Raw genomic sequence first — 13,748 nt, forward strand, 5'->3', positions numbered from 1 at the left:
GTTGATGTGGGAGAGCAGAATTCTACACATGGCATAATCATGGCAGCTATAGGCAAGACTTATCCCTTCTTCCCTTAATGTGTTAGATTAAAGTTAGAGTCCAGTGGCACCTTTAAGACCAACAAAGTTTCATTCAAGGTATGAGTGTATGCACACAAAATGTCATACCTTTAAAGGTGCCAGTGGACTCTAACTTTAGTCTGTCACTTCAGACCAACATGGCTACCCACCTAGATCTCCTTTAATGTTTGTCTGTTAAGTGCTGTCAAGTTGCAGCTGACTTATGGTGATGACATCAAAGGGCTTTCAAAGCAAGTGAGAATCAGAGTCTGTTTGCCATTGCCTTCCTCTGCAGTCTTCTTTGGGGGTCTCCTTTCCAAGTACTGACCCTGCTTAGCTTCTGAGATCTGAGGAAATCAGGCTATACTATGCTGCCTTCCCTCCCTCTCCCTTGAATACCCAGAGGCAATTCAAACTTATTACTAGTGCCTAGGAAGACGCTAATTTTAATGCTGAACAGAGGGAAGGAATTTCTGTCTTGGTAGAATGCTTCAGTGTCAGCTGTGGTGTTACAATGCAAAAATAATTGAGCTGGTCAGGATAGAACTACACATCAGAAGGAAAATGTTAGTTTCCTGAGCATATAATAATAATGTAAGGGCTGGGGCAAATTTCACAGGGAAGATTAATTTGTTGTGGGATGTTTAACCTTTCTTTCCCACCCTCCCCACTGATTCTCTTTGGCAACTGCTTACCTGGTCATTTTAAAATGTTTTTACCCCAGCTGGGTTTTGATATTGGAAGCATGCCCAGCTTAGGGGAAAAAAAACAGTTCAGGGAGACCTCTTCAGGGGAGAATCAATAAAGAGAGGCATGGTTAAGTACCTTTTCCTCCCACCAACTGATTCTCCCTTGTAGGTGTACCACTACATATCCATTATCTCACCAAGCAAAGGCTTGGGAATTATATCAACAGTTTTCAAATATACATGATGTATTGTCACACAGGTTTCTGTCATGCAGAAGATTCGTGCTGAATATATAACTAATCCTGAGTTCGATCCAGCCAAAGTGGTTAAAGCATCCTCAGCAGCAGAAGGCCTGTGTAAATGGATTATGGCAATGGAAGTTTATGACAGAGTTGCAAAGGTGGGATTGTGTACCTTCTTTTCTCTGTGCTTGGAAAATACTAATTCCACAAAGCCCCATTAGGTGAAGATTGTCACAATGGTATCTGGCTTAGCATTTTATTTCCAACAGCACCTAGTCAGATGCATCTGGAAAGCTCACAAGGAGAGCATAGAGGCAGTAGTCCTTCTGTTGTTTGTCCCCAGCTGTCATGAGCCCTGACGAGGAGGAGCTGGAAGGGTTAACAGACCTGGAAGAGTTGCCAGCCAGTTCCTCAGCTGAACAAACAGCAGCTGGCCCATCAATCACTCTCCAGGCACCTGTGTCAGCTGTTGACGATCAATCTCCTCCAAGCTCTCCTCCTCCCATCTCAAGAGTTCGAAGCAGGCTCCAGAAAGAACTTTCAGAGCGAAGACTTGAGGCATGCCGATGCTTCAGAACTCTCAGCCCTGAGTTCTAGCAGAGTCACTGCCACCCAGGGAGCAGGCTGATTGAGACTCCCATATAGCTCCCACCCAGAACCTGGTAACCTTGTGGAAGCAACAAGTCTATTCTCTGGCTTGCATCCACGCTGCTTTCTGATCCTGACCTGCTTGATTTCCTTGGCACCCTGACCTTTTGGCTTTTGGACTGACTCCGGTTTGTGATTCTGCATTGGTGACTTGGCTCCTGCTTGACTTCCTGGACTTTGACCTTGGACTGGCTTTGGACTCCTGCCTGAACCCTGAGAACGTGACACCAGCTTTGGCAGTCTCCAGTATACTGCCTCTGAATATCCAGGTTCCATATAGTTGCCAGAGTGAATAGCCATTTATAGACCTATCCTATAGCTTTGTCCAGACAATTTGAAATTCATCCACGCACACTAGAATGGGTTGAAGATGTCTAAAAGGAAATCAAGCACTGAGTTTAAGTGGATCTTACTGCAGCCAATAACTGGATAGGAGCTCAACTCAGAACACAGAAAGTGTTCTGATGGAGGAATAGAAATATGGCAGAAAACTATACTGATAGTCCTTAGTGAGAACTCTCTGAAACTATTACATCAGTAGTATATTACTCAGTATGCCTTGCGAGAATAAGTAACACAAGTAATATAATTGTTGGAGAAACTGTAATTACCAAGGTTATTATATTCGCATGTGGTGTTCATGCAGTTTTACAGTTTGCAATGTTACAGTTTTGGGAGCAAATATTTTCAGAAATGGGAAACATCACTCATGAAATTATTTACGCCATACCAGCATAAGCTCTGTTAACAATCTGGGGGGAACAAAATGAAAAAGTGACATCTGAAGGATTAAATAGTGTTTGTGTTGATGGCAGCCCATAGGATAATTGCAAAAAGTTGGAAATCTGCAAAATTTTTAACCTTACATTTTTGGTAGCTTGAGCTATGGCAAATAGCCATGGCAGAAAAACTGATTTATCAGCTTGGAGTAATCCAAGGTAAAGCCAAAATGTCAGACTTTTAAAAAATGTGGCATGAATTTGTCATATATACAAATCAAAGAGGCACTCAACATTTATCCAAGCCCTTCCTCATATTATGGAGGGGGGAATTAAGTATGTACTTAATAGAATAATTCATAGGAAAATAACAGTCCTTAAAGCCATCAAGATAAATTCCAAAACATGCTGAATGTTAAGCCCTCTGTCAATACTTTGATTTAACAATATTTCTTTGTCTCTGTGTATTTTTCTTATTATTTTGTCCCTTATGTTGGTAATTTAGAAGGTTACTTCCTATGTTTGCTTTTATCTCAGTTGTAGTTGGTGGTTATTCCTGTTTTATTTTTCTCTTTTTTGTATTTAGTTTAAATCTAATAAAATATTTTTTTTTTAAAAAAAGAAGAAATAAAAATTAAAACAAGCAGATCTTCCCCCCTTCATATTTGCTCTTTTTGTCATTTGGACTTGAATAGGAACAGCACTTAATATATTATTATGTTTAATTGAACTTTTAGCTTCAAGTCTCTGGAAAGATATTTTTATCATTAAATTGCCTGTGTACAGCAACTGAACTACATTTTGTAGACTTCATTTTATTTTATATTTTTTCTTTAGCCATTTAGTGATCAGTGATTTTCAACTGTAATTGAATAGGTTGTTGCTCCTAAGAAAGCCCGCTTAGCAGAGGCACAGCAGTCTTTAGCACAAACTATGGCATTACTAAATCAAAAGAGAGCTGAACTTCAAGCTGTTGAAGATCGTTTGGAAGCTTTGCAGCAAACCTTTGCAGAAAAAACGGAAGAAAAAGCTCGCCTAGAATTTCAGGTGGATTTATGTGCTAAAAAGCTAGAAAGAGCAGAAAAGCTGATTGGAGGTCTTGGTGGAGAAAAATCAAGGTCAGAGAAAAATACTTTGCATTCATTCTAGCAAGCAAAAAAGAAATTTTTCAACACTACTTATCTGTGAACATCTGAAATCCATGTGGTAAAATATATACACAAATATTTTAAAGTGAATAAATGTTACGCTTGCATGCAATGTGCAAAAACATTCTCAAAATTTTAATTTTTATATTTAGATATTATATGCTGCTTTTCTTCTTTTTATTTTATCATCACAACCTGTGTGGTAAGCTAGGCTGAGAGAGAATGACTGACCCAAGGACATCCAGTGAGCTTCCGTGGTAGAATGGGGACTTTAACCTCTTGAATCCTGGTTTGATGCTTAGCCATTTTTTTCTAGTTGTATGATTTCTAATTCTGATTTAACACCTCCCATGTGTTGAGGCAACAACTAATGGTGATAGTACTAGGTGTTCAATTTTGTGCTTTCTCATAGATGGTCTAATGCTGCAGATGATCTTCAAAACACATATGATAACCTGACAGGAGATGTCTTGGTATCAGCAGGAGTAATAGCTTACCTGGGTGCTTTCACAGCTGGCTTTCGACAAACGTGTACTAAGGACTGGAGCCAACTATGTAAGGTGGGTTTAAACAATGACTGTTGTTTTTGTTGGGAGGGGGATGAGTTTTGAGATATTTTTGTTGGTTTTGCTCCAAAACATACAAAGACTTCTGCCATTTCTTATCTTTAGGAATTGCAAACACTAAAATATCTCAAGTTGATAATGAAAGTAACAAAGATTATTATTTATTTATTTATTTACCTTAAATTTGTATGCTGCCCACTCCACACACGGACTCTGGGCGGCTCACAATCATAACACAACAATAACAATACCTTATTATTTTAAAAGCAGAAACACATATAAACGATTTATAAATTTAAAACTTAAAAATGGTGCTATAAAATTTCTTACAAAGACAGTCTAATTTCATTAAAGTTCTTAATTCTCTGCATTGCTCTACTAGATGTCTGATTGATGGATGGTGATATTCAGCGACATACTAGTGGCAGCTCCTCGTGCATTAATTACTGTAGGCCTGCCGGAAAATATCAGTTTTACAGGGTCTGCGGAATTGGGAAAGATCCTGCAGGGCTCTCGTGGCCGCTGGAAGTGCGTTCCACAAATTAGGGGCTGCCACAGAGAAGGCCCTCTGGCCTCCCTTGGTACAGAGATGGATAACAGATGTTGACTTCCTGAACACAGTGCTCTCTGGGATATATGTGAGGAAAGGCGGTCCCTTAGATAGACAGGTCCTTGGCCATATAGGGCTTTCAATGTCAGTACCAACAATTTGAAGTGGATTTGGTACACACATATTTGTTATCACGTCTGTTTATGTACAACATAATGGGAGTCTCATAATGTCTGAGTTTCTGTCTCCACTCTGTTTTCTAGTTTAGCTGCCAATGCGTCAACAGTATTGCTAAGGCAATTGCTATGGACTATGTTTGACTTCTGGACAGGAGCAAACAACATTATCTTTGGGGTGTAGGGTTGAAGTTGCACTTACAACAGTGGAATGGTACTGCAGTGGGTGTGGGTGTGTTTGTGGGGGAGTGATTTTTGCTGATTTTCCCATTCCACTGAAGGCCCCCTACCTACTCCCCACCCTATTTATGAGGTTTGCCTGGCTCCAGGAGCAGAACATTTCAGAGGGCTCAGTGGGCTGCAGTGTGTGGGGTGGGGAAGGTTCTAACCCACAACTTTGCTCCACTGGTGGTACTTTGGATCCAACTTATTTTTCATATAGCATTCAAGAAAACTATGGCCAGGGCTATGTCTAAACCTCTGCAGCTCTTGGATTTTTCAGCCTTGAAAAATCTACACAGTATTTGTTTTTGTGCACACTCGACCCTGTACATTTAAATGTTGATTTGGCTGTAACTCAGCTAAAATAAAACAATCCTAGCACACAAATCCTAGACTTTGTCCATAGGGTCGCAAAGAGTCGGACTCCACTGTGCAACTGAAAAACAACAAAGCACACAAAGTAACCTAAAAGTGCCTAATAAGCTAAACATACTTAGCAATTTGGGAAAAACACTGTAGCAATTTGGAAAAATCTTTGCAAGTTTGTCCTTTTCTCTTCTGCTGTTAAGTAACCATTGCTAGTTGATTTAAGGTTGTTTAAAAATATATCTGTTCTTGCAGGATAAAAATATTCCTTGTTCTGAGAACTTCTCTCTGAGTAAGACACTTGGTGATCCAATAAAAATTAGATCGTGGAATATTGCAGGGCTTCCAACAGATCAGTTTTCCATAGACAATGGTGTGATTGTTGACAACTCTAGACGTTGGTAGGTAACAACAAGCTAATATTTTGATAAAACAAATTTAAATAAACTTTCTGCACTAATAACAGATTGATGATTTCTATATCCCTGATCACTTTCCTTTCTCTTCTCTATATGTTTCAGTTTTCTTTTTAAGATACTGATGGCACCCAGTTCTTTTTCTCCTTTCTATGGCAGTTTTGTCCATGATATGATATGTATGATATGACTGGATGACAATGAATAAATTGAGGCTTAATCCAGACAAGACAAAGTTTTTCATAGTTGATTGTCCTAGTACCAGTGGAGGAGTTGATTTGCCTGTCTTGAAGGGAGTCACATTCTCTAAGAAAGAATAGGATCTTCTTTGTGGTCTCTGTGCTTCACACTTATGGGATATAGTGTGCCTGCGCCAATCCTAATCGATAACTTCAAAGCCTAGAAACAAAATTATACCCTTCCCTGTGCCATGCACAAGGGCTCCACCGCACATGCCCATAGGGAGGGACATGAGCAGTTGCTTTCTGACCACCACGCAAATAGGATATTTTTCCTCAACCTTGTCGGTATTTATCTCGTAAGCCTACATTTCTTCATCTTTGTTGTCGCTCTCACTTCAATGTTCACTCCAGAAACCTGAGGGAAGAAAGTTTGGTGGGTTAGTGACTTTAATTTGACTTTAATTTTCGATTTCTCACTCCCACCTGTCCTCTCTCCCTTCTCTCCCTCCTCAGAGGACCCAGGGCCTAGCCCCTTTCCTCCCGTTTCCCCCCCACACACGAGTTTCCTGGCACCAACACATGGAAAAAACTCTGGGAATGCTTCAAAAGGTGCACCAAGTGCGGCTGTAATAAAATTCCCCCACTGGACGTACACTCTCTCTGTCTCCTTTGCCTTGGGGAATCTCATCACCCAGAAATCTGCCCACATTGTACCAAATTTTCTAAAGAGATCCAGAGAAACCGGGCAGCTCAATTCTGTACAGCACTCTTGGAGTCCGCCCTTTTGGTGCACAAAATGACCTCCTCCCAAGATGACTTCGGGCATGCCTCAACATTGACTCCTACCACATTGACCTCCACCTAGGCAATCCCTGCTCAGTCTGACATTGACTGGCTGGCGCCAAACCGCCCAGCATCAGATTCAGACACCCCCACTCCTGCTAAGAAATGCAGGGAAGGCAAAGAGCACAAAAAAGGACAAGGAAAAGAGGCACAAACAGGACTCAGAGAAATCCAAAAGTCCCCATCACCGTCTTGAGAAACCTCATCAGATTCCGGAGCCATCTTTGATTCCTCCTATTCATCTGCTCAACTCACCGACCGACTCTACCATCTAAACAGTTAATTCAGCCACCTCAACTCTTGGATTTGGAAATTGACCTAACTCAATTAACATTGCACTCATTGTCCAGCACTGAAGGTAGCCCGACTATTTACCAGGGTCCAGCTCCACACCAACAGGAGAAACCCTTCAATTTGACCACCCCCTCGATTCCAAAACCTCCTCCCTCTCCAACCAATTGAGCATCCACCACCTCCATCGTCACTGACCCCATGGGACCAACATCAGTGGCAGTACATCAATGGAGCATACCCCATGCCTTCAGCATTCCCATGGCTTCCCCAACCTCTGCCATGTTGGGAAGCACATTCCATCACCTACCACTCTCGCTGCCAAGATTCCAACTTGACATTGAAACCTCCAAGACCAAAGCAGCCACCAACTAACCAACATCCAAAACAACCAGCAGAAAACTCCATCACCATCAACACCTCCTTTGGATCTATCTGACTTGGAAGCATCACCACCACACTTGGACCAAGACTCCGATGATGATTGCTCCAAGCCGATGAACTCCAACACTAACCTGTCCCTGACATAGAACATGACAGAAGACTCTCCAGTTTTGCCATTGGAAGACTTGCAAGCTTATAGTGACTTCATCAAACATATGGCTCACACACTAGCCCTGTCCATGGTACAACTTCAGCCTAGCTCCACTAGGGCTCTCTCAGCCTCTAAAGGTAAAGGTAGTCCCCTGTGCAAGCACCAGTTGTTTTTGACTCTGGGGTGATGTTGCTTTTACAACATTTTCACGGCAGACTTTTTACGGGGTAGTTTGCCATCGCCTTCCCCAGTCATCTACATTTTCCCCCCAGCAAGCTGGGTACTCATTTTACCGACCTTGGAAGGATGGAAGGCTGAGTCAACCTGGAGCCGGCTACCTGAACCAGCTTCCGCTGGGATCGAACTCAGGTCGTGAGCAGAGGGTTCTGACTGCAGCTTCACCACTCTGTGCCACGGGGCTCAGCCTCTACAGCATTCCTAAAAGGAATCCCTCTACCTGAAACCTGCAGAGCTGCCACATGGGCCACACCTTGCATGTTTGTGAAGCACTATGTTCTGGATGTTGGTCACTCACAGAGGACTTCCATGGGCCAAGCTGTCTTGCAAGCAGCTTGTTCCTGAGTCCCTACAGCACCCACCTCCAGGTAGAATTCTGTGGTTTTGGCTTGCTATTCTGCCCTAGGTATGAAACACAGAGACCATGAAGAAGATAAACGGGTTGCTTACCTGGAACTGATGATCTTTGAGTGGGCCTCCTTTCGGGACTTGTAGTGGTCAGAAGAAACTGGCGAAATCTTCATCCCCTTCCTGTAAGTATGCACAGTGGAGCTGTTGCACATGGCATGGGGAAGGGTATGAAAATCCTTTTTTTCAGGCTTTGAAGTTACTGATTAAGATTGGCATGGGCACACTATATCCCATAGGTGTTAATGCACAGATGACCACTCAAAAATAATCAGTTACAGGTAAGCAACTTGTTTTTCAGCTTCCAGATCCAGGTTGAAGTAATTAGGAGTAATTTTTTTGGTCAGGTTTGATTAGTTCACAAAAGTACACTTCTTCCTAGGACAGAAGGAATTGTCCACTGTTTTGCATGCCAGAGAATTCCTAGTTGAAATATGTCAGTCTTCCCGTGAAGATTTTTTTTTGCAGGCTCAGTTGATCAGCTGCTAGATTGATTTATGTTATGAATCATAAAGAACATGCAATATCAATTTTGCATAAGCTTCTCTGATAACCTATTTGCTTTGGGGTTAGAGACGGGCTGGAATATTTGTGAGAGCATCACTTCACTCATATGTACCTTCCTGTACATTAAGATTTTGATGGTCTTTTGGTCTTTTACTTTGGTAGCCACTATAAAATGAATGTTCTCTTTACTAGTTTCCAATTTTTTAAATCAGTTGCCTGATGAGATTTAGGGTTTTAGGTCTCTTAATCATACTATAAATGCTTTTTAGTGGGACAAGCATTTGTGGTTAATGTGCTGCTTTGGTTTCTTCTGATTTTTATATATTTTATTTATCTAAAAAAATTTATGACACTTTTCCTCTTGATCAGAGCCCGTAAACATTAAAACAATGTAAAACACTATTAAAATTATAAAATAATTCAATTAAATATAAACAGCACTAGAAGGAAGACCAGTTACTGTTCTGGGAGGTATGGTAGATGAAATAGAAAAACGTCTACACCTGCTGGTGAAAGACATTGATAGGGGAAGACAAGACAAATTTCCCTGGGAAGGAAGTTCTAAAGTTTTGGTGCCATGACCAAGAAGGCTCATGGCACCAAAACTGTACACTTAGAAAACTCTGAACAATAGGTTGAGAGGTACAAGGCAATAAAATGCCAAAAGAAACCATGAAGATGAGATGTTCATGGTATGTACCTATGCACATATTAACAACAGCAGTAGAACAGGGACAGCATTGCCAAACAGAAAATCAGATTGATTAGGGAAAGAAAAGCTGAGCAAATGTATATTCACCAAGCAAAAATAAGACACAAAAATACAAAAAAAGTCAGAATGTATTAAATATATTCCTTTGTACACTAAAAAGCCCAGTCCTCAATGCCAAACGCATAATCAGTGTTGATATAGACAATTGTATACATATGTGTCAATACTGTACAGCCAAACATTTTGAAGCATGAGAGAAGGGATCACTATATAACATGTTAACTCAGATTGCTACCCAATCCCATTCAACTCTGAAGTCTACACACTTTGTCCATCCCCTCCCCCCCCCACACACACACCCCAATACAGGCTGCATGACTCAGCAAACACCACCAGTGATTTGAAGGGAGTTCAGCCTCAGGATCCTTTCTAGGTTACACAAGTGAGACTCACAGTATAATCCTATGGTTGCCAAACTCCATCTGGCATTTTCCCCTTGAGAAAATGAGTGGCTTGGAGGGTGGCATTATTCTTTATGTCCCTCCCCAAACCCTGCCCTCCTTTGGCATCTGGCCAAGTTTTATGGAAACAATAATGCCAATTAATGAGATAGGGTCCTTTAACCTTGTGTAATGTACTATCAACAACAATATGCTTGCACATGAAACCAGCACTCACTCCAAATTAAAATAGATAAAGTTTGTTTACAAAAAAGAATAAAAAATAAAAATAACATGTAAGGGAGAAAAGAGTGTACAGGGTACAAAGTGCCACACAAAATAACAAACCTCTAGACTACTCTCACCAGCACTTGTTTTCAGCCATTTCCTGGCTCAAGGTTGCAATAAAAATAGCAGTATCTCAGCAGCAATTTTCAATCAACTTAATGGAAGTCCTGGAAGAATTAAAGAAAAACCTCCCTTCAAAGCATCCAGATCCACAGCCTTTCAGTGTCATCCTCTGACTGAGCGTCAAGCTTCTCCCTGAGCTTCTGGATCTTTCTTCTCTCTTCTTGCTTCTGAATGAATGTTCTTGAATGGTGAATGGGATTTCTTTATACAAGGCTGACTGTCATTCCTTTAATTAAGCAGCCTATCGGTGTGTTCAGCTAATTAAAACAATTGCTCTAAAATGATCTAGATCTTGAACTGTCAAAGTGAGATGGACAAGTGTCAGATAGTTAACTTGACAGCTCCCAGGTGAACATAGAACAGATGAATGTTTTGCAGAGCTGTTTCTACCTAAAGACTTACAAAATCCAAAAAACACTTATAGACCAAGGGTGTTACTGTTTAGAGAATTAAAGTTAAGGGTACAAACAAACACATCCAGACAGCATGATGGAAGGTCAGTTTCTTGACATGCCAGCCAGCCCCCTGGCTCAACTAGTGGAGAAGTTTTCAAAAAGCTAGGGAGCAGTCAGCCTTCTATTTGCCACAAGCACTCACCCGCAGACTCTTGGCAGGGTTGAAATAATAAGCTTTTACTTGAGGGTTCAGCATACATAGAGGTCACCCTCAGGGTAGTTGCAGCACTCCCTTGTACCAGCTGCCTAGACTCCTTCACCTGCCTCATTCATTGCCTCACATGCACCAGGTGTCCTCTTCCATTCAGCTCTTTAGTCATCCTTAAATCCTCCCCTAGAGTTGGTCTTGCACCTGGATAGCCTGGGAGAGGCCTGTGGAATGCCCTCTCCTAACCTCATTGCCCAAGGTATGCCCTCTCCTGACTTTGTGGCCCCAGCTCCCAGTATCCATCCTCTACCTGATATGCAGAAAGACACCCCTGTACCGATTCCCAAACCATGCACCTCTGGAATGTGATATTGCAATGTAACCCTAGAATATTAATATGACACAGCAATGCCCATTTGAATTGGAATGGTCTTTCTTGTGCATAAGGGAGACAAATTTAGTTCCTTCTAGGCCCCAGGCAGGCTGGAATGATGTCAAGTCTGGTTCACAGGCTGGGCAAACGTGGTGGCTGTGCTGAAAGGCTAAAGAGCATCCATCTTTCTGCTCCTGGAAATAAAGAATTCCAGGCCCAGAAAGGGACATGTAGTGGGCAGAGCTGTAAAAGTTCCTTCACTTCTTTTGGCAACCTTTTAAGTCCTGTTATCAAAACATAAAAGCAATATCCTGCAACAAAAACAAATGGTTTGTATATATATGTTCTGTTATTCTTCAGGGCAAGACAGCAGAAACACAAAGGCTAAAGGTTAAGTGGCCATCTTGTTGTGAATGTGTGGTATACCTGTAAACTGGTTTCACATTTCTGCCAGGGAATCTGACTCTTAACAAAATTTCTGTTTTTCTTTAATTACTGCTAAAGCTATCAAAGTCAACCAATCTCCTGAACACTTGATGGATGCCTATCCATGTTTGACATTAAAGGAGAAATCTATCACTTTGGGGGAGCTTCAAAGGAACCAGTTTAGAAAAACAGGGCCATAACAACTCATTTGGCCAGTGTAATTAAAATTCCTCTATTGGAGTATGGGTCTATGACACAATGATCTCTGATTGGATATTCAACATATGACACTTCGATTTTCCATTGGTGTGACACTCTGCTTCCTCATTGGGTAATTGAATCACTTGATGTGACACAATTTACCCTAGAAACTAATTTACCCTAGAAACAATTTACCCTCTAACTAATCCTACTCTGCAAGATCTAGGTATTGTATCACCTCCCCCCCATCCACACTTATTCAGCTAACCACTGCATTCCTCTTGTATGCTTGAAATTGTTTGATTGGGGTGTAACTATTTGAAAACCAATATCTATAATAAAATCCATTATTTTATCTATAATAAAATCCATTATTATAAGGATTTTCAGTGGTCTATCTCCGTAAACATTGACAGAGATCCTTGCTGACCTCACCTCTCATAAACTCACCATTTTGAGCTAAGAAATATTAATATTCCCCAATAAAAGTTGAGGTGTAACATACCCAACTGGTGACCTTCCAGTCATACCCAAGTCACATGCTTACTGCCTCCAGCTGGACTCTCATGTTGTTATCTTAAAGTGACCAGTGCCACAAGCTTATTAAGCATTCCATCTTTATAATAATGTATGATTATTATGTTGTAGGCCATTAATGATTGATCCACAAGGTCAAGCAAATAAATGGATTAAAAATTCTGAGAAAGAAAATAGACTGAGTGTCATAAAGCTAACGGACACAGACTACATGAGAACTCTAGAAAACTGCATTCAGTTTGGAACACCACTTCTGCTTGAAAATGTTGGGGAAGACATAGATCCTTCACTGGAACCCCTGCTGCTTAGACAGACTTTTAAACAAGGTATGAGAAAGGAAGAGAATCTCCAATCTATATCTTTGATTTTCCTTGAACATTCTGTTGTCTCAGTTAATATTTTTCTTTCTATTCCTTAACTGCTGCTGCCTAGCATAAGAGAAGGTAATATGAGATAACCTTTTTGACCTCTTGTTCTGTAATATCTTTTGACTATACTGCCTTGTAATTGCATACTGTCTTGCCATTGTAACAGATTTAGATACAAAAAGTATAATCCGGGGGCGTCACTTCAACATGGCGGGCGCGTTTTAAGAGAGTTCCTATTTCCTTTCCTCCTCGTTGCTAAAGAAATCATTATGGATGGCCTAAATCCTTTCAAAACATGAGAAAAAGCTCGCAGAAGACCCCTAGATTTGCAAACAAATCAGCAAAGTCGGTAAAAAACTTTTTTTCTCCAACTAACATTGTATCTTCGGTTGAACGGGGCTCTCCCCAGATAGCTAAAATGGCGCCTTTTACCAGTCCGCCTGGAAATGACTCTACTACAGAGAATGAAGATGCCCCTCTCACTAAGAAAGATCTAACCACCTTTAAGGAAGATCTTTGCATGTACTTTACAAATTCAATGACTAACTTGCTGCAGCCGTTGAACACTAAACTTTACTCCCTCGTGGCTGATCTCCAAGAAACCTCTAAGGTTGCAGAAAATGCCACAGAGATGCTACATGCAGCTCAGGACGAGATTAGAGCCTTACAAAGCTTAGAATCAATGGCAACTGAGAGGCTAATATCTTTGGAGAACCGTTGAAGATAGTGGAATTTGAAGATAAGGGGGATAGAGAGAGGCGTGGAGGATGTCAAAACAATGACTAAAATTATGATAGACTGACTTGAAAAGTCTGTGAAAATGGTATATCTGTTTCTACCATTAATAAAGCCTACAGACTAGGGCCAAAGGC

At 41.1% G+C, this 13,748-nt stretch overlaps 1 protein-coding gene across 1 annotated transcript in view; it reads left to right on the top strand.

Annotated features, from left to right (window-relative positions):
• Nucleotides 1–13,748, top strand: part of DNAH12 (dynein axonemal heavy chain 12) — a 194,923-nt gene that overhangs the window by 118,932 nt on the left and 62,243 nt on the right. Inside the window, exons 51-55 of the mRNA XM_060239731.1 lie at nt 1,009–1,149; nt 3,235–3,476; nt 3,919–4,066; nt 5,642–5,787; nt 12,620–12,834. Coding sequence (XP_060095714.1) covers nt 1,009–1,149; nt 3,235–3,476; nt 3,919–4,066; nt 5,642–5,787; nt 12,620–12,834 — 892 coding nt within the window. The remainder of the gene's footprint in view (nt 1–1,008; nt 1,150–3,234; nt 3,477–3,918; nt 4,067–5,641; nt 5,788–12,619; nt 12,835–13,748) is intronic.

The sequence above is a fragment of the Heteronotia binoei genome, chromosome 5 (genome assembly GCF_032191835.1).
Source record: "Heteronotia binoei isolate CCM8104 ecotype False Entrance Well chromosome 5, APGP_CSIRO_Hbin_v1, whole genome shotgun sequence".
NCBI classification, from domain to species: Eukaryota; Metazoa; Chordata; class Lepidosauria; order Squamata; family Gekkonidae; genus Heteronotia; species Heteronotia binoei.